Source organism: Rhinolophus sinicus, linkage group LG03 (assembly GCF_036562045.2).
Source record: "Rhinolophus sinicus isolate RSC01 linkage group LG03, ASM3656204v1, whole genome shotgun sequence".
NCBI classification, from domain to species: Eukaryota; Metazoa; Chordata; class Mammalia; order Chiroptera; family Rhinolophidae; genus Rhinolophus; species Rhinolophus sinicus.
The window spans coordinates 4718785-4745945 of record NC_133753.1 but is presented as its reverse complement, the minus strand read 5'-3'; the positions used below and the strand labels follow the sequence as shown (position 1 = coordinate 4745945).

The following is a 27161-nucleotide window of genomic DNA, read 5'->3' as shown; positions in this document are numbered from 1 at the left end:
CATACCATGTTTCCCCGAAAATAAGACCTAGCCGGACAATCAGCTCTAATGCGTCTTTTGGAGCAAAAATTAATTAATATAGTAAAATAAGGCCAGGTCTTATATTAGTTTTTGCTCCAAAAGACGCATTAGAGCTGATTGTCTGCCTTGGTCTTATTTTTGGTGAAACACGGTACTAAATGCATCTGTCTGGCTGACGATCTTAACTGGGGCTTATTTTCAGGGTAGGTCTTATTTTCAGGGAAACACAGTAAGTACTTTATCCTTTTCGATGTAATAGCAAATTGGATTGCTTTCTTAATTTCTTTTTTGGATTAGTTATTGTCAATGTGTAGAAATACAACTGATTTTTGTGTGTTGATTTTTGTAGCCTGCAACTTTATTGAAATTGTTTATTAGTTTTAAATATTTGTGTATGGAATCTTTAGCATTTTCTACTCATAAGATAATGTCATCTGCAAACAGAGATAATTTTACCTTTTCCTTTCTAATTTGGATACCTTTATTGTTGTCTCTTGTCTAATTGCACTGACTGGGACTTCCAGTATTATGAATAGTAGTGGTGAACTTGCGTTGTTCCTGATCTTAGAGGAAAAGCTTTTAGTCTTTCACCGTTTAATATCGTGTTAGCTGTGGCCTTTTCATATATGGCTTTTATTATGTTACAGTACTTTCCTTCTATTTCTAGTTTGTTGAGTGTTATTAACATGAAAGGATGTTAAATATTGTCAAGTGCTTTTTCTGCATCAATCAAGACAATCGTGATGTTTTCCTTCATTCTGTTAATGTGATGTATTATATTGATTTTCATATGTTCAACCATTCTTGCACTCCAAGTTTGGATCCCACTTGGTTGTGGTGTATAATTCTTTTAATGTACTGGTCAATTCAGTTTGGTAGTATTTTGTTGAGGATATTTGCATTAATGTTCATCAGGGATATTGGTCTGAATTTTTTTTGTTGTGTCTTTGTCTCGTTTTGGTATCAGAGTAATGCTGGCCTCAGAGAATGAGATTGGAAGTGTTCCCCCCTGCAGTTCTTTGGGAGAGTTTGAAGAGGACTGGTATTAATTCTTTAAATGTTTGATAGAATTCTCTGGTGATAACTTCTGGTCCTGGTCTTTTCTTTGTTGGGAGATTTTTTGAGTACTGCTTCAATTTCCTCCCAGTTATAGATCTGTTCAGACTTTTTATTTGTTTATGATTCAGTCTTGGTAGGTTGTATGTATCTAGAAATTTACCCATTTCCTCTAGGTTATCCAGTTTGTTGGCATATATTTGTTCATAGTAGTCTCTTACAGTCCTTTTTATTTCTGTGGCATCAGTTGTAATGTCACCTCTTTCATTTCTAATTTTAGTTTAGTCCTTTGTCTTAGTCTAGTTGAGGATTTGTCAATTTTGTTGATCTTAAAAAAAACTCTTGGTTTCATTGATATTTTTGCTGTTATTTTTCTGTTTTATATTTCATTTATCTCGCTATAATCTTTATTATCACCTTACTTCTGCTAACTTTTGGTTTAGTTTGCTTTTCTTTTTCTAGCTTTCTGAGGTGTAAAGTTAGGTAGTTGATTTGAGCCTTTTTTTCTCTTTTAATGTGTTTACAGCTATGAACTTAGTACGCTTTCTTTGCATCCCATAAGTTTTAGTATGTTTTATTTTCATCTTCATTTGTCTCCAGGTATTTTCTAAATTCTCTTGGGATTTCTTCTTTGACCCATTAGTTAAGAATGAGTTGTTCAAAATATTGTTTTCCCTGAAGATATCACCTCTTAGAATTATTCACAAATACAGTCCAATAACTATTGACCTATTAGGTCTGACAGAGTAGCTGATCATAAGTCTCCAGACTCTCAAGAGTTTCTACACTTTGAATATTGACAAATTCATTGTTTTACAGCCTACCAAAGTGTATATGTGTGGGGAGGAGGGGAACTTGTTCAGAATGTAATCTAAAGAAGATAAACATCCGTAGGGATAAATACCAATGATGATAATATACAGGAAAACACAAGCCATTTTTCTTCTTCTTTTTTTTTTTTTAAGATTTTATTGGGGAAGGGGAACAGGACTTTATTGAGGTACAGTGTGTACTTCCAGGACTTTTTTCCAAGTCAAACTGTTGTCCTTTCAGTCTTAGTTGTGGAGGGTGCAGCTCAGCTCCAGGTCCAGTTGCCGTTGCTAGTTGCAGGGGGCACAGCCCACCATCCCTTGCGGGAGTCGAACCGGCAACCTTGTGGTTGAGAGAATGCGCTTCAACCAACTGAGCCATCCGGGAGCTCAGCGGCAGCTCAGCTCAAGATGCTGTGTTCAATCTTAGTTGTAGGGGGCCAAGCCCGCCATACCTTGCAGGATTTGAGGAGTTGAATTGGCAACCTTGTGGTTGAGAGCCTACTGGCCCATGTGGGAATCGAACCGGCAGCCTTCAGAATTAGGAGCACAGAGCTCTAACCGCCTGAGCCACTGGGCCGGCCCGCCATTTTTATTCTTTACCCCAGTTAACTTGAGGAACTCTAATGATGAAGCACTGATTGCACTGTGACCACCTTGAGTGATGTGCAGTTTGGATTCTCTCTCACTTTTTATTTCTTTTTAATATGCAAATATGAATGTGAGATGTCACTGTGTCTGCATAAGCAAACTTAGAATGAATTTAAGTACAGTTTTTTGAAATATTTCTTTTGAAATAAATTACTTAAATATAAATTTTTAAAGAGTGAGTTGTTTAATTTCAAGATTGACTTTTTAAAGTGGCAAATAGTTAATGAAAACTTAGATTTTTTCCCTTTATTCTTGAAGAAAATAGAGTTTTATAATTCATCCCTCTTTGGTACTTAAATAAAGAGAAAAAAAATTCAGAGCAAAAAAATAAAGGTGAAAAATCTGATAAGTTATTGTGTAGCTGCCAATTAGAAATACATGGTTTTCTAGATTAAGTGTCCAAGACTCTTGGTTTCCCGTGTAGTGTAGTGATTCACTTATTTTTTTTCCCTGTGGCTTTTATGGGTTTCCATGGATGTGAATTTTTGGAAGTTGGAAACCCGAACAGTAGCATCTGATTGTTACTCCATGGTAAGTCCTTTTAGATCTCTTATTAGGAGAGAATTTTGAAAACAGAAAGAAGCTGGGTATTGTGATTATTAGAATGAAAATCACTTCTAAGTTATTTCAAATATGTTTACAATCATGTAGAACTTTTTCTGTATTCAGAGTTCCAAATTAACTGAGTTGGGGCATCTGCAGTATGTGGATGGATATGTGTTTGTTTTCTTTTCTTTGGGGTTTTTCAGCCTGGTGCTTAAGAACAAAATCCCCTTTGGAAATTGTCCAACACCCACTGGTTGTACTTTGTGTTGCCAATTAAGATTTCGATTGGGGGCTGGCTTTGGAATCCTTGGGAAAAGCTTTGTTTCCATTAGTCAAAAGGAAAAAGGCAGGGAATCTGGGGAAGACAAGTGTAGGTCATACCTTGCTCAGTGGGGGTGCTGAAGCTGACAATAGAATAACACTTCCACGGGCCCAACACAGAAACAATCACTCATTCTTTCCAGTCCTATGTGGAGTTTTACAATAGGGCAGAGCTGCTGAGAAGAGAGATCAAAAGAACAAAACTGGTACAAAAAGAGAACATTATTTTGAAAACGCTCTGCTCCCAGTGTAGGATGAGGATGGTCAGCATCTCCTTTCCAAATAAATAGTTGACAGTCCTTTGGAAAAATAGTTGCAATTGTTAGAAACACGGCATTTGTTGATGCACCAAAGTCAGCGCTGGATACATACACGACTTAAAGAACAGAGAAACAAAATCTGCTCTTAGTTTTCATTATTATTTCTAATATTATTTTTGTCACTGAGATTCATTGAAATGTAGGTGTTAAACTCATGCTTTGGGTCTGTTCTCAGTAGTAGAATAGAGGTGGAAATACTCTGCTGTGAACAGGGGAAGATCAATTGGCACCTATCCTTTCATCAAAAGTGCTGCTGGTCTCTCTGGGCTCAGGTAGTTGGTTGGCTTCATATGGTAGCAAAAGAAACTTTGTTTGATCTGGCAGACTGTCTAAGACCACCAGCCTTCTTCAGAAATGACTTGGGCCTTGCCACAAAGATACGTCTTTAGGCAGTAAAAGGTAAGAACATTTCTTAATTGTCGACACACGTGATCTCGTAACGAGCAGGACAAAAGCCAGGTGAGTTCTGGTCCCATGTTGACTCGCCAGGGCTCAGCATGGTGCACAGTACATGGTCAATGCCTAGTAAGTGTTTGTTGAGTGAATAATTGTTTTACTCTAGTGTTAGTCACCCTGGTTGTCATGACATCATCAGAAAATCTTGGGTCACACATATTAGCTACTTGTCGGATTTCTGTTTTTTTTGTTTTTTTATTGTAAAAGTTTGGGATCATTTTGGAAAACCAACTCTTGATTCCAAGTCATATAACAAAAGATATAATCATAGCTTATTATGCTTACAGTTATCTAACCATAAGAAGACAGATTACCACTTCTGGTCACCAGTTTCCGTGGCAGAAATTTCAGTACGTCTAATAAAATTTAGTTGAAATTGGCAAAAACCATCGGATGCATGTGTAACGTAACATGTAGAGCCGTTGTATTTTCGGAACACAGAAGGTTTTGGGTTCGGGAGGGGGTTAGAGAGCAGAAGAGAAAAGAAGAAATGACGGTATCTGTGCATTTCTACACCAGAAATGCTGTACTTGCCTTAAGCACTAAAAAGTGTGCTGCGTTATTGCAGTCTCTCTCAAGCCAGTACTTCCGCCACTTGTAAGGTAAAGAGCACCGTTTGTCACTTGCTGTCCAGAGGGAACATAAGTTCTTTGATATTCCCCGCTGGTTATTTAAGGAGGCTTCGCGCAGTGAGTATACAGTATGACTCCCTCTGGCTGCCCTTGTTCCTGCAAATGTCTTGTCTTCAAGCTTTGTTTTCTGTCCTTCACTCTGAGTCCCAGGAAATCCTCTTCAATTCATAAGAGCTCTTGGCCCTCAAAAGGAAATACCTTGGTTTTTTCTATGTATACAACAATGGTAGAGTTTAAAAAAAACAAAACTTTACATTTTCATGCAGATGTGTGAATGACACATAGCTTGAAAGAGCTGTGATGGATTATGTTCAAGACGATATATGCAAACCAGTGTTTTTCCATTTCAATGTGTGGTGTGTGTTCTGTAATGTATTGAAGCTTGCCAAAATATTTTTCCACGCTTTTATGATTGCACTCATGTTTATTCTGCTTTGTTTCTGTGCCTCTTATACGTAGATTAAACACGTCTGTGAGTCTTCTCAATGCAGGCAAACTGACTAGATCAACGTCCAGGTGAGGGGTACTTAGAATTACTCGGTAACCCTAGCTGCTTGCCCGGTAACTTCACCTGCCTTTTAACACAGTAGCTTAGAGATCTTATGCAATGCCTCCCGTTTATCAAGTCTCAGGTGATGTAACTGTATTAATTATTGGCATTTGTTGGATTTTTAGATGTTTAATAGGTCCTCAAAACTGTGCTTCAGGGTTTCATAAATTGCAGGTGGTCTTAACTAGGAGTCTCAGTAGACACAGAGACAGGTGAAGTAACCTCCACCGAGTTGCTTTATGCCTGACTTTGTTTCCTCCTTTGTAAAATGAGGTAATGATACTGTGGCAATGGGTTTTGTGAGGCTTAAATTAAGTGACGTGTGTAAAATGCAGAGTTGTTAATATACATTAAGTGATGGCTGCCGCTGAGGTTTCCATCATTAATATCGCCTATTACCTCTTACAGCTACCAGGTTGACTGTTAGTTACCAGAAAGTTGGTTAATATTTGCTATCACTGACTAATGGTCATGGTTCTTCAGCTCTTTAAGCGTGTTTTATACAAGTCTTTAGATTGCCATGACCTTGCCATGAACTCCCACAAGGCCCTGGAGAGCCACTCTCCCGTGGCTGCCAGCTGCTGGCGCTGTGTGCCTGAGCGCCTCGTACTAGATACTTGGCAGAGAATGACCCACTAAGTTAAATTAGTTTGGTGATTTTCGTCATTGGAAGATCTTGAGCTTGAAGCACAAAGGTTTCCATAATTTTTAGACTTCCATCCCAAATTTCAAAAATGTAATGCTCCCCTAAGACCTATAATTTTCTTGTCCCCAAATTGAGTGTTCTAAAAATTCCCGTTTTGTCCTCGAAGGCACGCCCATGCAGATCCCAGCTGGAAGATTCTGGTGCTGTAAATTCAAAGCTTCCTCAGTTACCAAAAACAGGGCTGGGCAGAAAGTGTATTCAGACCCTGACATTTATGGTCGTTTTATTTGTATTTGCTCACTCAGAGGGTGAGTGGGTTTTCAAAGGCCGACACACCGTGCGGTTTTTTCAAAACAGGCTAACAGATTATTTACTGGAGGATTGGAACTTACAAAGGAAGAAGGACTGAACGTAGGCCTGATGGAAGGACAAGACTAGCAGGAAATGAGAATGAAAAGCAGAGAGTGGATGGCTGCTGAGAAGGCGGCCCCAGGAGGCAGCGGGAGCCTCCCCAGGGCAACACGTCACACTTTGTGTTACTGAATTATGAGCGAAACAAGGGCGCTGCAAGTCAGCCCCGGGGCAGTGGGTCTTGCTGTCTCAAGTGCCTGGGCTCCCATGGATTCCTGATGGAAATTTGGTTCCATCGCCCACCCTCCCCTGGAGCTGTGCACACTGAAGCCACCCGAGACTCCTTAATGGGGGTCTCCTTCTCCCCTCCCTGTGCACCCAGCCCCTAGCCAGTCCTGCCGCATTTTCTCTTGTCTCTGCCCACCACGCTCCCGTTTCTTCCTTCCCCAGTCTCTCTGGGTCTCACTCTGCTCCGTCAGGCCCCCGTGGCAGTTTCGTAAACATTTACTGTTACCCTGGTCTCGTTCCTGTCTCCTTCCTCACATGGTAATTCCCTCCACGTCTGTGGTTCAGCAACTGCCACCTGGACAGCTCCTGTCCCCAGCTGCCACCGCACAGGTTGCACCCACCCACACCGCCCTGTACATCTAGACCCACCCAAGTCAGTGCTCCTCCCACAGCGCCAGCCCTGGACCGGCACGGCTGTCTTCCCCCCTCCTGTCTTTCTTCCAAAGCAGGTGCCAAATTAAAGCACCTCATGTCTCTTCCTGTGACCAGGTCAAAGCATGGCATTCCCATTTACTTGCTCATTTATTTTATCCTTTCATTTAATAAACATTTCTCAAGCTCCTATAGCAGGCTCTGCAAAGTGTAGCAGAATGATGAATGAGGCAAGATCTCAAGAAATGTACACCCTCATGACGAGGATTTTAAAGCTCGGCCTGGATACCTGTAATGCAGTCACATCTCCAAGAGCAGAGCCGTCAGTGTACCCCTGCCCGGGCTCTGACCTACCCCACGCCTGAGCATTACCTCTGCATAGGACGCCCCTTTCCCGGGGCGGACACTTCCCCACTGTGTACTCACAACACATCCAAGCCACTCGTTTTCTCTCTCCCAGAAATTCAGTCTCCAGGGAGTCTCCCTGACACCCCTCCCGGGCTTCTAGCTGCTCTGGCCCTCCAGTTTCACAAAAGGAAGTTAAGCGCTAACATGGGCACCACCACCAAACACAGCATCTTCCATAGCGTGAAGTGTTTCTGTCATTACCTATCTGTGGCCTTCTTTAGACCAGAGTTCTTCAGTTCAGCGCTGCTGACATTTGAGGCCGGCCGTTCTCTGGGGGGTGGGGGGGGGGTCATCCCAGGCACTGTGGGGAGTTGAGCAGCGTCCCTGGCCTCTGCGCACTGGATGCCAGGAGCAGCCCTCTAGCCCCAGTTATGACAACCCAAAATGTCTCCAGGCATTGCCAGATATCCTGGGGCGGGCAAGGTCCTCTGGTTAAGGACCACGGCCACTGGTCTGTCCTGAAGCTTCAAGGGCAGGGTCACTTCCCTTAGCCCCTGGAGCTCTCACTGGTGCTACTGGGGGCCTTCCCTTTCAGTTTCCTCTATGACTCTGAACTGCCACAGTCACAAAGGCAGTAAGCAGAGGGATTATTGGCCAAGTGACCTTTTTGATCTCTGTACTTAGGCTGTAGAACCAATCTGTCTTTTAAATATCTATACAGAAATAGGGCATTTTGTGTATGTGTTTTTACACTCAGCAATAAAATGAAAGCACTCTGTTGAGGGTTTCATTGTCATTTACATGTCGCTTTCAGTACCATCAAGAGGACCAGCTCTTCTGAACGCGTGTCTCCTGGAGGTCGAAGGGAAAGCTATGGGGATTCCAAAGGCAACCGGAATCGCACGGGGTCGACCAGCAGTTCTTCTAGTGGCAAGAAGAACAGCGAAAGGTAAGGGACATCTTATCCGCTGGCCCTGCTGCTCGGATACTTTGTTCCCTCTTTTCCCCAGAGACAAATCAGAAGATCAGTAATATGCACACAGGCTGGGAGCTCTTGTGGGCACGTGGGCCTGTCCCGAGGTCACTGGGGGCGCTAATCTAGCAGCCATTGGGGGGGGGGCAGCTGTAGTCGCAGCTCACACCGGTGTTGTCCAGGTAGAAAATGGTAACTTGGACTCCCAGTGCTCTTACGCAGACAGAAGTAGTTCTCGAGAATTTGTTTAGTACCAGCCACGTCGAATTGGGAAGCTGTTCTGACTTTCCATACGGAGCACTTCATATTTCTGGTATTCTCCGCTGCCATTTTAGAGTTCGTGTTAGTGGACTGTTTAAGTTTGTCAGCAGACAGAGTGGGTGGAAAGTTGTAATTTTATTGATTCATCTAAACTGTTTTTAATATTTCCCTAATGCCAGAAATAGGAACCGTTTTCTTTCTGGTTTCAGGAAATACACTTACTCCTAATTTTGAATTTTCCTTTCAGGTTAGTGTATCATAGATTGTGATAAATATCTATGAAACTAATAGCAACATCTTACTAGTGAAAGCAAATTTTGACGTTTTATGTTTAAGAATGTATTGTGTATATGAGATCTACCTAATTTACCTTATTCTGTTTTTTTAAACATTGTGCTTTAATTTTATTCTCTCTATTGAGCAAAGCTTAGGAAGGAATTTCAGCTTCACAGGCTAAACCCTTTCTCCCCCTCAAATGTTTATGTAAGGAGAAGGCTCAGTCCTTTAGCAGTAATCAACTCCAACCCACAGGCTGTAAAAATTCCAAGGTTGTAAGTCCGTTCTGATTCAGTCCTGTAAAGGAAGCTTCAACTCTTTTTTCAGTTTTATTCCTAAAAGATACCTTTGGCAGGCTGGCCTGGTGGCTCAGGCGGTTAGAGCTCCATGCTCCTAACTCCGAAGGCTGCCGGTTCGATTCCCACATGGGCCAGTGGGCTCTCAACCACAAGGTTGCCAGTTCAACTCCTCGAGTCCCACAAGGGATGGTGGGCAGTGCCCCCTGCAACTAAGATTGAATAAGATTGAACACGGCACCTTGAGCTGAGCTGCCGCTGAGCTCCCAGATGGCTCAGTTGGTTAGAGCGTGTCCTCTCAACCACAAGGTTGCCGGTTTGACTCCCGCAAGGGATGGTGGGCTGTGCCCCCTGCAACTAGAAAACGGCAACTGGACCTGGAGCCGAGCTGCACCTTCCACAACTAAGACCGAAAGGACAACAACTTGACTTGGAAAAAAGGCCTGGAAGTACACACTGTTCCCCAATATAGTCCTGTTCCCCTTCCCCAATAAAAGAAAAAAAGTGTTTAAAGATACCTTTGGTAGAAAAGATGCAGGCGCTTCTCACATCTATAACAGGTCAAGTCCACGGTCAATTAACAATCTTAGAAACCACTGACATGGGTTCTGTCTTCTAATTTAAACTCTTAGTGCTTCTTATCAGAAGATTATGCTAATTGGGTGATAATACCTTGGAGATAAGGCCAAGTGGTTGCAATGACAGCATGTGCATCTGTGTGAGATGCAGTGTGGGCTGTGGGCGTCTCTGAATTCAGGGTGAGCTTGGAAGTTGACCTGAAAGCTGCCTAGATCTTGGCAACTCTTAAAAACTTGGCCCCTTCTGTGCACATCTGAGTTTTATTAAGAATTTCCAGAAAGAATCTGCATTGTGCAAACTCCAGATCTGTTTTATCTTTTAAATCCTATGGCTTTGGTAAATGTGCTGGGTAAATATTTCCGTAAAAGGTATTTACAAAGTGTTGTTTGTTTGTTTTTAAATGCCACAGTAGAAAATTTTGATTTGACAATGAGGGACTGGAAAGTTTACTAATCATTTTCTAAAAATAATTCAAGCAACTGAACATGTCCATTGAAAAATAAATTCTTTGTCTCATTAGAAGCCAGGAATAGTTGAGGCCAGCATAGCATTGAGCTGTGTGCACCTACATCTGTTCAGAGGGCAAGTTCCTGCCTTCCCTTCGGGAATGGCTGGTACTGACAGGCACCATTAGGGGCCCATAGGAGTCATAGCAGCAGTGACTCAGACAGGAAGACACAGCAGCTAAGAAGCAATCGAGTGAAGGTCAAGTTGGTGATTTAGTCACTGCCTGACCCCTTTCGTTCATTCTTCTTCTCCATTCCCATGTGAGCAGCCATGACCTGGTACTAGAGCAGAGCTGGTCACTATGGCATAATGAGCCATGCCCAGTCTCCGAGATGGAGAGCATGTCCAGGCAAGTAGAGGGAGTGGTCCTCATGCAATTTCCCTTTTCAACGTTATGGCATCCAGGGGTCTCACGGTAGTGTGGTCTCCTCCCCCTCACTCACGAGTATCTGCCCATGGTTCCAGGATGCTTCTTACATGTAAAAAGATTGTCCTTGTCTGGTCACAGTAGGGAGCAAGACATAATGGAAAGGGCACCGGCGCTTGAGTAAAAGAAAGATCTGGGTTTGTAAACCAGTTCTGCCACTTCTCTGAGCCTCAGTTTTTTCCTCCATGAAGTCTGGATTTTATACCAATTCCCTTAAATCTCATAAATGAGCTAGCTGGTAGGAAAATGCCAGCGCAGTGCATGGCACTCAGTAAATGGAGATAGCCGTCGTGGCAGCTGTGAGGAAATGAGACCTGGCAGAGCAGAGGCTTTCCAGAATTCCAAACTTTGTTTTCCTCATTTGTAAGATGAGGCTGTTAGATGACATCTGAAGTTATTTGTCTATTTTTTTTTTTTCTGGTCTGACACACGTTAAATTACATCCACATAAGTCCCACAGTCCTGTGAGTTCCACCCAGATTTCAGCAAAATCTAAAAGTAGGTAGGTGGAAATAAAGTATCGTAAACCTCACGGTTCTCATGGTTATTAATGTCACATCAGAATGAGCTGGTCTGTGCTCAGTGAACTAAGTCAGACAGAGAAAGACAAATAGCGTATGATTTCACTTATATGTGGAATCTAAAAAACCAAAACAAATGAACAAGCAAAACAAAACAGAAACAGACCCATGGATACAGAGAACAAGCTGATAGTTGCCAAAAGGGAAGTGGGTGGGAAGATGGATGAAATTAAAAAAAACACAACAGAACCAAGATACCTTGACACTGGGTACCGGTCCTGAAAGTCAGGCTTTAAAAAAAAAAAGGTTACATACAAAGTCTCAAAAGCTGGAATTACTTCAGCCTGCTTATCAGCACTGTGGCAGCTGGAAGACGGCATATCTTCAAAAGCAAAAAGAAGAGAGGAAGAAGCTGGTCTGCAGGTTGTGTGTGATTCAGGAAAGCTCATCACGATGCAAGTGAGTGAGGATGATGATATTAGAGGGGTCACTTTGGATCTGGCCTGATTTGTAGAAGAAGCAAGTCATTCACACGGCCGACCGAGGTTTAACTGGTATCGGTCACAGATTATTGGCTGCAAAGCTCACAGTTGCCACACACTCAGTATAAAGCTGTCGTTAGCACGTATGATGCTTTTTGAAAATTAGAAAAAGGCTCCTTTTACTCAAGAAAAGGAATTCCACATCAGGATATATATATTTCTCAATAATAATAATTATAGCAAATATAAAGCCACTCCGTATAAATTATACACATCTTACTGTTTACCCTAAAATAATAATGGCTTTGAGATCCTGAACATTCACATTTTCCCAGATATAATAACTCATTTTAAAATGATTCAGGTTTTCTTTCATAGAAACTATATTCTTTATGATAGTTTCAGTCTTCTTGCTTCTGTATCTCATTTTCTTTGGAAATGGCCTCTGGATTTGACAATCTCATATGACATTGTAGACTTTTATGTTAACATTTTACAATACTTTGCTGGTAACAAGCCACAAAATTTTAATAGCACTTAATCTTTGCACTGACCAAACAAAAGCAGTATATAACAATGTAATACTTACTTTATATATTATTGATGGTAAATGAATATTAACAATTATATAGTGATTTGTGTCTTAATAAAGTACTTATTGAATTTAAATAGAGAATCGACAGTAACATTCTGATGAATGTCCTGTACTAATGTAGCTAGTATATTAATCCAATAAGGAATTTTTTAATTGAAAAAAGTGTGTTTTTCACACAGAAAAACAGCTACAGTTTATGTTAGATGTCATTAGACTGATAAACTGTTTCAATTATAAAACTGGTTCACCCTTTGTAGTTCTGTCAACTTTGTAAGCAGGACACTTTCCATCAGAAAGTTTTGGTAATGGGCTGATTTTGTTAGAACAAGAAATGTTTCAGCCATCTGCTAGAAACCTTGTTGTAACGAACATATCAACTTCCCATCTTTGGAGTCGACAAATATGAAAAAAAGTTCAAAATATTAAAGTTGTCTACCCTATGAATGTGGTCCCTTCGATGACCTTTTGCAGTGCACAACCTGAACACCTATACTGACCATTTTAGCCAAACTAAGAGGTCCAGAACCACTGAGCTGGATACTGAGCTCCATCCTTTCTAAAGCTCTAGCATCTGATGGAATAGTCTTTCGAGTGATACCTCGAGACCTTCAGATTTGTTCTTCTTTTACTTTAGCGTCACTGCAATCTCAATGTTAATTCTCAGCCGAGGGTTCAGGGCCCTTCATCTCTTGGCTCCTCATCCTCTCTTGTGCCCTGAGGTCCAGCTCTCACTTTGCCCAGCAAGATTTTTATTCTTTTTTGAGATAATTTATGTATTACACAAGTAACGTGTTTTAGGAAACCCAGATGCACAAAAAAGAGGGAATGGTTATCACCTATAATCTCACCGCTCAGAACACACAGCTAACATTTTCTTACATTTCCATCTAGTTTTGTTTCTAGGGTGTAGTGTATCATTTTGACATAAATTATACTCTTCTGCATATGTCTTATAACCGTCTTTTTCTTTTACTCTATAACTATCTCTTTGTGTCAGTAAATATACTCTCACAATGTTATTTTAGGTCACCATTTATTTTAGTTGTGGATCACCACTTATCTAAATGTACTTTAGTCAGACATCCGGTTACCAACAAGATTTTTCCAGTCCGATCCGACCAGCCCAACATCTAGAACAAGGCCTGGTACATAGTAAGTGTACAGTAAACTTTTGTTGAATAAATATTTTTGCCCCAATCCATATAACAGAAAAGGTTAAAAGGACAGGGTGGTACAGCCGTCAGCAAGTGTTAATCCCAGCTCTGCCCCTTCTTGTTGTGTGACTGTGAACAAGTTCGTCTCTTTGGGGTTTCCTCAGTGCCAGTAAAAATACTACCTACCTCCCAGGGCTGTTTTAAGGATTAAATAAGATCATGTACATAGAATCCCTTGCACAAGCCTGCCTACTGTTGGCACAGCGTAAATGGTAGCTGCGCTTATCACCTTCTCTCTTCCCAAGTGTTGGAACCGATGTGCACACACCCCTGCTCCTGCCACTCCCCAGTCTGGAAGTGCCTCTCTTCTTTGGGACATTTTATAGTCTTCCAACTCCTGTTTCTGCCCTCACCCCACCCGGAAGAGGGAGGACTCAGAGGTTCTGGACGTTTCTATCACCTTACTCATTCAATTCCACAGCAGTGCCTACTTACTGGGCGCCTACGACTGTGTTTCCCCGAAAATAAGACCTAGCCGGACAATCAGCTCTAATGCGTCTTTTGGAGCAAAAATTAATATAAGACCGGGCCTTGTTTTACTATAAGACCCGGTCTTATAAATATGAGACTGGATATAATATAATATAATACCGGGTCTTATGTTAATTTTTGCTCCAAAAGACGCATTAGAGCTGATTGTCCGGGTAGGTCTTATTTTCGGGGAAACATGGTATGTACAGAAAACAGTTTAGAGCTCGGTGAGAAGTGGAAGGATTTGTACACAAAGATTCATTCTCTCAACAAACATTAGTGACACATGCAACTGAAAAAGCCAGTTTCCTTAATTTCCAAAGGACTCAACACAAACCAGTGAGAAAACAGACAACAGTTCAGTAGAAAAATGGGTAAAGTGTTTGAAAAGGCAGTTCACTGAAAAAGAAATACAAATACCAATTAGCTAATGAAAAAATAATCACACTCAGTCTTAAAGAAATGTAAATCTAAGTAAGAAGATAGCATTTTTAGAAAAATCTTTTTATTGTAAAGTAAAACAGATACAGACGACCCACACAAATGCATAGCTTTGTGGATTACACATCTAGCACTAGTAAGGGGAGGGTTTTCCTTCTACTGAGTGGCACATGTGTGTGTCTGGAAATTTGGCAGGGAAGAATGCTTGCATGTGTTGGGAGGAACTCCAGTTTATCCTTCAAGGCCCAGCTCGGGTTGCCCCTTCCTGTGGGAAGCCGGCCCTAGCTCTCAGGTCTGAGTTAGGTGCCTTTCAGGTTGCTTTGTACCTGCCCATGAACTTCATCTGTAACTGTAACTTCTTCCCCACTCCCCCCTCGCCCACACCCCTTGCCCTCCTTGCCCTCACTTAGCTTTGGGAGGAAGAAACTGTATCACTATTCTTTGTATCACTGGTACTTTGCATAGTGCCTGGCACACAGTAGGTGCTCAGTAAATATTCGTTGAATGAATGAATGAATAAAAGGACATTATATATTTAATTTTAAACTAAGAGCTATGTAAACAGCACCACCTATTGGTGGATGATTTTAACGTTACATTTTAGATTCTGAAACATTTTGCACTAGAAATTGGGTGACAAATTAGGCTGGCTGGCTTTCTTTCTTTCTTTCTTCCTTCCTTTCTTTCTTTCTTTCTTTCTTTCTTTCTTTCTTTCTTTCTTTCTTTCTTTCTTTCTTTTTTAACTGAAGAGATTGTTTCATTCTTCAGGGCCCAGGTTCATTTATCTTTTACTATATATTAAACTAATAAGTTAACACTTATTAGTTATTTTTATGTTGTTCTTGTTTTGAGGTGTTAGGCGAAGAGCCCAGAAATACATGTTGGCTCTTGTCAGTGAAATTAGGAGGAAGAAGGAAGTAATATTAATTGATAGCCATGCATTGGGCACTTTTTCACACAACTTAGTTAATCTACTTCTCGCTGGTTTTATCCCCGTTTTGTAAAGGAAGGAAACAGGCTTGTGGGGGTGAAACGACTGTCTGTGCTCCTTCCGCCGTGTTGAGCTGGAAGTATTGGTTGGAAATGTCTACGAAGCCGTACTTTTTGTTTTCAATAAAGTCTCCAGTGACTTCCAAACATTGTGAATAGATGGTTCCTAAATGACCCTATTTCAAGTAAAAAGCTGCTGAAGGGCAATTTATATAAACAAGCATCACTTCCGTGGTAGAATATTTTGACTTCCAGCGGAATTTCATGTCATCGCGTGAAGTCCTTTTCAAAAGGAGTTATGAAGTGCGTGCTGAGAGCTAAGGTTTCATAGATGGCTAAGTCACAGAGAAAGAACGTTTCACTTTGAGAGGTTCTCCTCTTTGATCGAGCCTTACCGGTCGTTTTCAAGCGCAGGTATGTCTGCTCACACAGCATTTGGCCCGTCAGTTCTGTTCTAATCCTGGTTGCCCAGGGCGCCCTGTTACCCAGCCAGGTAGTGGCTGAGCCCTCTTTCGGGAACTTGGGGTAAATTAGGTAACAAGTGAAAGTGCTGCGTGGAGGTCCCTTCAGGGAGAAGGACGGCAGTGACTGCTCGTTCTGCGCTGGACTCTCCTCCTTACAAACACCCCGTCTGCACTGTAGCAAGTGGGAGTTTTAGCAGATGAAGAGGAAAACAGGCCCAATGCGATAGTCCCTGCACCCAAAGCCCACAATGAACATTCTCTGGGATTTGCCGCTACGAGACGGAGAGGGCTGTGACTGCTTCATGGGTGTGAGGGTGGGAGCTTTTCCTTGGGCCAACTGTCTGGTTTCGTCCTGCTGCCTCCAGATCCAGCCACTGGTCTGATGAAGACTCCTGGCTACCTGCATCCTCTGTGAGGCCCCGGGTCCTGCTTAGTGCTTGTAAGAGTCCTCAGGACAGTCTCCTGAACCCACCGGCCCAAGGGACTGGGAGCCCCGTTCTTCCAGCCAACCTCCTTCCTGCCAAAACACAGCAGTAAAATCCGTCCCGGATTGCAACACTGTTCATTTTGCAGATATTGGCCTCAGCCTAGTGTCAGAATAGCCAAGAGATGAGGGTTTACTTGCCAGAGGGGAAATCCTTGCTCTTTCCTCTGGCCTTACTTCTCTCCTGAGCTCCGGGGGGGGGGGCATCTGTATTGACGCCATACTCAGAGAAGGATGAGTGACATCTCATCTGGTCCCAGTGCCTATTCACTGCCCACACAGAGCCATGCCCTGGCTGTCGACGCAGTCTTAAGTCACCCACTTAATTTTTCCATTTAGCTCACACCTAGCAGTGGGTAATCAGAGACAAATTACATAACACCTCGAGAGGCCATCCTCTCCTGTGCCAAGTGAATTCACAGCCCAAGCACGTTTCAAATAGTGCTGGGTTTGAGGGCCCACTCTCAACTCCACTGACGGGGAGTTTGGGAAAGGACGTGTGTCCAGTGCACGGCTCCAGTTAGCTAAATGTGACCACAGGCCACACTGTCCTTAATTTTGGATCATTATTATCATCACACGTCCTGGGGGTTTGCCCTTCTCTCCACAGCTGGGAAGATTCATTGTCAGGTTGCAGGGGTGTGTATTGATAAAACTTGCACACATGAGTGACGTTTCCTCTCCCAGTTACTCTTCTTCCCTCTCAGGAAAGATGGTGCATTGGCAGGGATAATGGATTCTAAAGTAAATATAGTATTTTTTTCTATAAAAATTGAACTTTCTAAAATAATGAAATATAGCAATAGTATGTTTTCTACATACAATATACCAAAAAATGAAGCAGAGTTTAGAGTAAGTGTTAAAGAAATGTGAGCACATTAGAACTGCCTGGTACCTCTCTCAGTGATCTTCAGGCATCAACACACACGCTGCTTTTTTCTAATCTCACGGAGACCGTTCATTCTGCGTGGTACGTTGCTGCAGCGTCACAAGTCCCGGGGCCTCCCTATGTTTGGCGTCCACATTCCTCTACAGATTAAGAGGAACATGATCTGTAATTGCTCTTTTCCTTCTCCAAAGAACGTTCTGGGTGGCTTATTTCCATGTTCATGGCTTCTGCATCTTTCTACTTCTGTGATCAAAGTCGAGATGGAGAAAATAGCTTCCTGTCTTCTGATTGCCCACCTGGCTTCCTGTCATCATGCTTTGCAGTTTTCTGTTTAAGGTTTTCCTCTTGTGTCCTTACCCTGCCTGTGAGTGTGATAATACACAGTATAAAGTTCGGAGGGAAGGCTTATGCTTCCACTTAGAAAAGCACAAAAATGTCGCTACCCCACAACCATGAGAACAAGCTGGGGCATCTACAAAACCATAGCTATTTTAAACCCACCGAAGTCACAGAGTAATGTGATGAACTAAAGTCCAAAAAGTGACAAGCCCATCTTAGGAGGGACAGGCCGCACAGCTGCGGGAAGAGGGAGCCTTCGTGGCTGGAGTAAGAAGAGAGCAGCTGAAAGCTTATAATGAAAGGCTGCGTGTGGACTGCAGGGTAGTTTAGAATTCCTGGGACTCCAGGCGCAAGGGGCATCGTCACACACTTACCCACCCCTTTTCCACAGACCTCCAGTGAGCTGGTGGCAGAGATTGAGAGCAGGACGTGAGTGCAGAAAGACACCGCCCCTGAGGCACAGGCACGGCCTGCTGTTGTCTGAGGGCAGAGCAGGAGAAACGAGAGAGACCTCCACATGTGGGCCTTGCATAGGTGCCAGGCTGTGGCTGCCAGCCCTGTAGGAAGGATGGGGAAAGCAGGGAGAGGCCCTGAGCTGTGGTGCAGAGTGCAATCTGAGGTCCTGTTGGGAGGACGGAGGGGGACGCCCTCGGCTCTGGGCCTCACACCAGGTTCCAGGCAGCAGTGTGTCTGGCTGTGGAGAGAGGCAGGACCACCTGCCCACACACAGACCTGCTGGGCCTGCTGCAGTCTGAGGAGGGAGAGCTGAGAGGAGTCCCACGGGCTCCAGACCTCACCTCGTTCCAGCCTGCAGCAAAGCCCAGACCTCCGCCCTCCTGGCGCTCACCTCCTAATGGGGAGAAGCAAACGACAGGCGTGGCTAATGGTGCTCCAGAGAAAAATAAAGCCGACGGGGCTTGCGGAGGGTCGGGGAAGGTTGGGAGCAGGGCTGGCTGAGCTGGCAGAGTGGAGCATCAGACGACGCCTCCCGGGGAGTGGCTCTGAGCACAGACCCCACGCAGGGGCCATGTGGTTGGCTGTGGCACTGGCGTCCAGGAGGAGGGGAAGCTGGGGCAGAGCCTGACACGGGCTCCTGGCATGTGGGAGGGACAGCTGGGGCAGGGTGGCTGGACTCAGTGACTGAGGGGAGAGCAAAGGGAGATGGGGCGGAAATGTAAAGGGGTCAGAAAGGTTGTTTAGGGCCTTCTAGGCCGATGTAAGACTTGGGCTTTTCCACTAAAAGGAGGTGTCAAGTGGTCAGAGCACTGTTTTCAATGACCAAAGGTATAGAGTTCAGAAAACTAAGCCTGTAGCAGACCCAACTACAGAAAACACGTTTGAAGAGAGTGCAGACACTTCTAAAGCGTCAGTAAAGGTTTCCCCGGTGGACTGCATAAAATTCTCTGCAAATCAAGGATATTAACATATTATTTATTACATCCTGGGGTTAAGGGTAATTTTACTGGCGGTGTTTCCCATTGTATTTCAAGTTTAAAATAAAGGAGAGAGGTCATATTAGAACTACATCTGCTCAGGTATGTTTTTTAAAATATGCACACACGAAATATCTATGAGCCTCTACAGGCCCCCTTAGGTGCAGGTTTCATTTATCAATATGTCTTGTTCTGTGTCTTAAAGCGAGAGGTAATGGGGAAGTAGGGTCGTCCAGTGAAGACGGCATGGACGTTGGAGTCTCACAGGCTTGGGCTGAAGAACTGGCTTTAAATCGGGCATGTTTCTTGCCTGAGCAACCGATTCCTCGTCTGGCAGGTGGGGGGGGTGACCATCTGTCCCCCAGGTGGCTGTCAGGGGCAGGCTGTGCTGTCCTGCGCAGGGGGACTCCTCACGCAGGCTTGTCCAGTGGGAAGTTTGCCTCTGGGGACGACCTCAGTCCATCTGTGGCCCGACCTTCAAGGCTTTGGGCATTTGGGTTCCCAGGTGCAGTCATGGGGTGGTCTCAGCCTGGCCAGAGCCCACAGTGGGGCCCCCACATCTCCAATGAGATGCCCCCGTCCCCTGCTATTCCTTACTCTTGCCTCTTTTTCACCGTCCCCTCTCTCGGCTTGCTCACAGTGGCCACCCTGCTGGGAGGTGATTCCAAAAGTCCTCACCCAAAACACCCTCTGTCAAGAATTTGCTAGGTGTTGTTTTTTTTAAATCAGTGCTGTCAATCATCTGTCAGAGGAGCCTGGGGCAGAAAACAAACCTTTCACACATTTAGGCAGGGCTGTTCCCATCGTGACCAGCCAAATGGTTTCCTTCTCTGAACACTTACTTGCTTCCAATGATGAACCCGGGATTCTGGACATTTCTGTTCACACTCGTTTGTTTTTGCAGTCACATGGTTCTGTTTCTCTTGCTAATGTGTGTCATTCCTGCAGGACGTGTGACAAAGCACTGCAGCTAACGACTGTGGGGTCTCATGTGAATGAGATGAGCCCCCCAGCCTCCCTTTAAAATCGGGTGTTCTTTTCTCTCCACAGCAAACCCAAGGAGCCTGTCTTCAGCGCGGGTAAGTAAGTCTCATTTAATTTTGTGCGGGTGCCCCTCACTCACCTCCTCAGAACCTGCAGCACAAATAAGTAGCTGTTTCAGGGGCCAACTTTTGACGCGTACAACTTTGGTGCTGTGTCGGGGCTGACTGTCAGCCTGTCCCTGGGCGTCCCGCGGCCCAGGTCACGCAGAGACGGCCCTTAAAACCGTCACAAAAACTAAACCCATTGCTGACCCCCTTGAAAGCTGATTTAAGATACCTCAATGAGGAGGCAGGGTGACATGCCACCCACATCCATACTGTAGGGGTTTCTGGGTTAAAAGACTTCTGTTGCCTCTGTTATTCCTTCCTTACTAACGAGGCTCCTGTCAGCAACACGTGTTTCTCTGAAAAGGAAAGTTTCTGATGCATCAAGCCATAACTTTGTCTAAAAGTAGCTTTTTTTTTTTTTCTTTTTCTGCCTTTGATTTTCCTAAACTGCAAACTAATAGTTCATTATATACCTGTCCATATGCCTTTTTTAATACATTTTATAATAAGGTAGGTGCTATTATTAGGATATTAACCTTATTTAAAAGCGCGTTTAAAATGCAAAAGAATTGATAAATATATAAATTACTTAAATCAATTAATTTAATTTAATTTTTAAAAGATTTTTATTAAAATGTAGCTAACATACACTATTATGTTAGTTTCAGGAGTACATCATGGTTATTCAACAGTACCCAGCTGGCACTATACAGAGTTATTACTGTACTGTTGATTATATGCTCTGTGCCAAAGAACTGACCACCATGACAAGTCCAGCAACCACCTGACACCGTACCACGCTATCACCATATTATTGACTATGTTTCCTATGCTGTATATTATCTCCCCATGACTTATTTGTTTTATAGTCAATTCATTTAATTTTAATTTTTCCAGATTTTTCCTTAAATTCAGAAATGAAACATAAAAGTCAGAATTTCGTGTTTCTCAGCATGTGCTTTAGTCTTTATTTCATTTTCAGGAAGCGTGAAATTACTCCCTGAAAATGTAAGCGCCATAAGCCTGCAGACTAGGTCTTGAGTGTACTTGTCAGAATCCCGGCAGTGTGTCCAGGTGTGTCTGGCAGGCGGCAGGTGGCCCCTCTGAGGGCCAGTGAGCACCCTGCTCGTGGAGCGGCAGGCAGGGCCCCTGCAGTACTTCACCATCTCTTTATCTAGCACTTCTGTGTCTGTCTCCGAAAGCTCAAGGGAAGCGCCGGGTGACACACTGCAAAGGTAGGCGGCCTTTCTGAACAACCTCATAGCTCTCTGAGCAAAGCTGTTACCAGGCTACAGAAACCGTTTTCATACAGGCAAACAGAGTCTCTCCTTGTATGAAAATGTTTTTGTGATGCAAACCACGTGGATTTAAGTTAAAAGCACTCCTGAGCCTGGACTTGGATGGGTTTGAATGAGTAGCTGTAATTTGGATCTTGATTGATTATTGGCTGATTGATTACAGGAACTTTAAAAAAGTCTGTATAAACCTTAAGAGAGCTATAGGACAACCCTTGGATGTCCACTGTTTGAAATGGTCCCTGCACCGCTGCTGGCCTCTCCCCCCGGCACCCCTGGGTATGGTGGCTGTGTGCTGTTCTCCTAACATGCCTGAAAAAACATTGCTTTCTCTTGCTGCGTTTTGATTCTAGACATAGGATGTCTGAGTTACCAGTACACGACAATTCCAAGACTAAATTCAGTGCTTTTTTTGGCTAGTCCAATAATTTAGATTTGTGCAATGAGTAAGCTGCCTCAGTCAGGAGGACTTTGTAACCAGCCCGTAACTACAGTCTTCTCAAGGAGGTATTTCGTGTATTCTGGAAGTGGCGTTGTCAGCTCTTCATTCCTGCTCTGCAGTCTGTGATTCCTCCCTTACACAGAGAATTGATGGAGTCACTTTTCTGTTAACTTTAAGCTCTGTCATGCCTGTACCTCTTTTTACTTCTGTAGGGCCACTGGGTGGGTGCGTTTAGGTTCTTTGGTTAGTCACACAGTCTGATGAGCTTGGATCTGGGTGAAGGATTAAGGAAGGAAAGAGGTCTCAGGCGAGGAGAAGAGCATGGATGGGGCATAGAGCAAGGTAGATGTGTAGAGTCAGGAAGAGACACGTCTGGCCAGAGAGGAGAATCCATGTGCCCTGCTTGTGCAGGGCAGTTTGACCCTTGAATCCAGCAGGTAAGAGAGCAGGTGCAGGATTTTGGATGGAGACTCAGTGAAATCCAGTTTGTACCTTAATGGGTTTGGCAGCAGAATATAAGATGACCTGGGGGACTGGTAAGAGAGCCTGCGCTGACAGGGTCTCAGATGGGCTCGTCACAGTGGATCTGGGGAGGACAGAACCAAGTGCAAATACTTAACAGGAGGATCCATAGAACACGGGGCCGCCACTGGCGCACTGAGCAGGAGTGAACACGTACTGGTTGTTATTTAAAAGTCCAACTTCATATGCAGAGTGAAGAGTATGTCACATGCATGCATTCAAGACCTGAAGTGCATGCACACGGTAACAGAACGGGGATGGCCTCTTGATTGTTAGGCAACGTTGCATGTGACACTGTTTGAAAATCCTTAGGACTAAGACTTACAAAACTAACTCGTAAACGTGGTACCTAATGGTACTGTAATGATTTCATGATGCTCCCTCCCCAGTTTCCTCTCTGTGGATGATTTTTCCGTTGAGTGATGTACAGATATCCTGGTTCCAACTGTCCCATTTAAGTGCCACTAAGGCCCGGTCCTTTGCTCTCCAGAAGCAGCAGAATGCAGCGCGTTCTGAGTCAGAACCAAATTCATCAGAAGCTCACAAGATATTTTCTTTGGTCTTATCATGTCCTAAAAACGCTAGCCAGAAAACCCTCAGTTGTTCCTTTTTAAAAGTCCAGGAGTCGCTCCATGTTGATATATTACTGAGTTTTACTTTTGTCCCCACAGTTTATTAAAACATCAAAAGTTACTTTATTATCAAAATGTTTGCGCTAGAAAGTTTTATCTCCCAGTTCCTCTCTCTAATGGGTCTTTCCCATTTCTAGCTTTTCCTTGAGCATCTTCCTTTTTGCATGCGTCCTAGCATGTACTTCTGCGGATTCGGGGTTCTTTACACTTGAAAACATTGTCCGATGTAAGAGATACATAAAGATACATTTTTACATTGCGATATAACAAGCCACTTTAAATGTTGAAGGATACTTTATGAATTTTGATATCGAAATTGTATATACATTGAAGTCAATAAAAGTTTTCAGTGGATTTCTTGTATTTGTTGTAATTTGGGGGGGCTGGCATTTTCCCCCCTCCTGATGATAAAGAAAATATAAGCACTAAAATCTCTCATGGAAAAATAATGGAATCTAGTTCTTTCCTGCTTCTTAAAATTTCTTACAATTTCTTACAATAAGTCCATGGACTTAAGTAAGCAGAATATCAAAAGTAAACAAGATGAGGGTAAAGATTTCACTTTTACAGTGAAAGGCTAGAGAAGGCTTAACATAGCTTTAAGGCACTGGGCACTGAGATATCTTACTGACATCTCTGTTCTTTTCATAGAAGAAGGATATGTAAAAATGTTTCTTCGTGGACGCCCTGTCACCATGTACCTGCCCAAAGATCAAGTGGATTCCTACAACTTGGAAGCAAAGATGGAACTGCCAACCAAGAGACTCAAGCTGGAATGGGTGTATCCTTTTATTCATTGACCAGGTCTTACAGCTGATCAGCTGAAGTTACCAGTTGATGAATGCTTTTGGCTTGAAGTTTAACTGTTAGAAATTCATAAAACTTAAGTGCTCTTAAGCTTCTAAAAGAGCAAAATGTTCTACTTACACTAAAAAAATTAATTTAACAAAATTGGCCACATGTCAGAACCCAGTAGAGTCCTCGCAAGGGAGTCCCACAAGAGCTGCTGATTATGGGGACAGTGACTTGTCATTCCGTATTTGTGGTTCTTGCTCAAATACATATACTGTATTTTCCTGAAAAGAAAGTACTAAAATGTCATATGATTGTCTGACTGATTTTTTTTGTGTGTGTGTTTTTTGGTGTGTTTTTTTTTTGAGTCATGGGAAGATGTATCCCTAGCATCCGGCCTGGATTTTAACTTTTATGATAAAATAAAGTTAGTGAAAAACTTATAGAAAAGAAAGTTTAGCGAAAATAATCACACATGGGTAAAATTTAGGATTCTCATGAAAATAAAAGTGCTGATTATTTTTCATAGTAACTGTCATATACTTAGTCAACTCTGCGGGGACCAGTGGAAAAGCCAGGAGCTTTACATGTTTACAAGGAAACAACAGTGAAAATGCAAGAAAACACTGAATTTATGCATGAGAAAGTGAGATTATCAGAGGTCGACACTACACTGTGCTGGCAGAAAGTTTCTAAACCTGAAGGAAGGAAGAGCCATCCCCTGGAAGGAAGCACTCACATTCCTCTTCAAACCAAGTAGGGACGCGGCCAGCCATGGGGACCCGACTTCCACATTAACACTGACTAACTGAAGAAGTGACGCAAGAGTATGGATACCCAAGTATTAAAGGGAAGAGTACAATTTACGGCATCAACAAAATCGACATGGAGCATAGATATAACATCACTTAAAATTATAATATGAAGAAACGTCCCACTCCCCAAATCTAGGCCACAAAATCTGAGTCAGCCATATGACCAACGGTCTTGAAATCAAGCTGCTGGAATATAGTGTGGGATGTGGAAAGTGAATGAGTTTCTGAGAAGAAAACACTGAAAGACAAGAAAGTAGAGCCTGGGAAAAACGGTGAATGAAGTGTTGGTTTTTAATTTAATTTACTTTTTTTTACTTTTTGTTTACTTTGGCTTCACTTGACTATTTTCTTATTTTTTATTTTTATTTTATTTTATTTATTTATTTTTCAAAGTTGTCCCATTATAGCTCCAAAAAATGTTTTTGAAGCTAAAAACACTATTTTAATTTTTAAAGATTTTAATTAAAATATAGCTAACATACAATATTATATTAGTTTCAGATGTACATCATAGTTATTCAACATTTATACACCTAATGGTCATCATAGGTCCAGCAACCATCTGGCACCATACCACGCTATCACAATATTATTGACTACATTTCCTGTGCTGTGCGTTATATCCCCATGACTTACATTTTTTTAAAATTTATTTTTAACGTTAGAGGACGCCTACAGAGGCCACCTTCCAGTCCATGCAGATTCTAAGACAAAGAGCAAAAACCCTTTCTCTACCCTCAAGCAAATATTTACTGAGTACCAGTTTAATGTGATGCTCTGAACACAAATTATAAGAAGTTCATTTAAATTGAAACTTGTAATTTCAGTTAGAAGAATTACTAGTATATTTGAAATTATGGAATCATATTCTTTGGAAATTTTTTAGAATTATCATCTGTACCTTAATTTCTCCCCCCAAATACATACTTTTTTTTATGTTTTCAGATTCAGATGTCGTAGCATTTACCTGCACCTATTTGGGAATCCATTTTGGCACACGTAATTGAAGTGATTCAGTTCTTTAAGTCAGTAATGGTTAAATTGATTCGATCAGATCTGGAAAGTATTATTTAAAACACATTTGTTTAGCCTACTCCCTATTCATATTTTAGAAGATATGCAACAGTGGCATTTGCTCCAAATAAATGGTTTTTTTTGCCAGGTTATTTTTTCACATCCAAGTTCATATGATATTTTGCTCTCAAAATAGTTTTCAAGGTTCGGAAGTGTATACATGCCAAGATAGTAACAGAAGTAATTATCCTAAGGAGCTGGGAATGGTTGGGGCAAGGAAGACCTAATTTTTTTTTTTTTTTTGTAAGTTCTAGTATATTTGTTATGGCATAAAGTATTATTTTATACATTAACTCAATTTTACAGTAAAAACATTCTATGTACAATTGTAAAGACCTAATTTTTTTACCTTTTGTTTGTATGTGTGTGTGGTTTGTACCTTTTACAAGTACTTTTGTAATGTAAAAGATCTAGCTCTAAGATTATAGTAAAAAATAAACTTATAATTGACTTTGCTGAGGTACGTAAAAGTCAATTGTCAGTATCTTAAAATTTCTTTTTAAATACCCTAAAACATAAGGAACTTCACAGCTCGAAGTTTTTTCTTGGAATAGGATTGATAACCTCACACTACTTCATATGTGGAATAATAGTAACATTTTCACATATATTAATATTTAGTTTTCCAAACAAGCTACAAAAGCCACAAACTACGATCAGGATTCGATTGATTTCCCAATCAGGATTCTAGAAGCAGGCTGAATCTCTTATTAATCCACAGAGTAATGGCCACTTCGGTTCCCAGTTGTAGCTTCGTGTTTCAAGATGACAACATGGAGAGTTAAAAGACGACAGATTCACTTGGCTCTGTTGTTCCTTCTGATTCTAGTTCCCAGAGCCAAGCCCTCGCCTTGGAAAGATCAGAGATTTGAGAGCAAAAGTGAACATACTAGGGACTCTTGTGATAGATAGTTCAGTAGATCTGAGCAAGTCGTGTGATAACGTTACCCAGGACAGGCAGCAGAAAAGAAAGAGAAACAAAAATTGGTGTGAAACATTCCAGCATTCCTGGGAATTAGTGTCAAACTGCAGCTGCAGGTGAATTTAATTCTGGAGTCAGGGTGGTAGGTTTAGCAGAATGTTTTGGTTGTCAGCCTTTTAGAACACCAGCTTAGCAAAATTTAAAGGCAGAGTAGGTGTGAAGAAGCATCCACGTAAAATTCCAACAGTTCAACAAATAAATTTGTTCCCTGGCTGTTGCTTCCCAGATCTGTGATTGATGGACTAAACTGAAAAGAGTTCATTTCCCAGTGATTTTACGAATGCTGATCAGTTACTGTTAGTAAATAAAATAATAAGTTATCATTTTTGATCAAGCTGAAAAATTCAGCTTTCCAAATATAATACTTTCTAAAAACAAAACTACAAATATAATACTTTCTAAAAACAAAACTTTGTACTGTTAAAAAAAGTATGTACTATATTTTGCCATGTATAATATGCACTTTTTTGCCCAAATTTGTAAGGGAAAAATAAGGATGTGCATTAT

General features: G+C 42.2%; 1 protein-coding gene across 8 annotated transcripts in view; it reads left to right on the top strand.

Annotated features, from left to right (window-relative positions):
• The window catches only part of EML1 (EMAP like 1), a 160767-nt gene that overhangs the window by 107865 nt on the left and 25741 nt on the right, over positions 1-27161 (top strand). For 2 of the 8 annotated variants that reach the window (XM_019751589.2, XM_074326939.1), the window contains exons 4-8: positions 5272-5328; positions 8182-8316; positions 20060-20088; positions 21279-21335; positions 23643-23772. In XM_019751589.2, the coding sequence (XP_019607148.2) occupies positions 5272-5328; positions 8182-8316; positions 20060-20088; positions 21279-21335; positions 23643-23772 (408 nt within the window). The remainder of the gene's footprint in view (positions 1-5271; positions 5329-8181; positions 8317-20059; positions 20089-21278; positions 21336-23642; positions 23773-27161) is intronic. The other 6 variants (XM_019751591.2, XM_074326941.1, XM_019751592.2 and 3 more) reach the window with 3 other exon arrangements.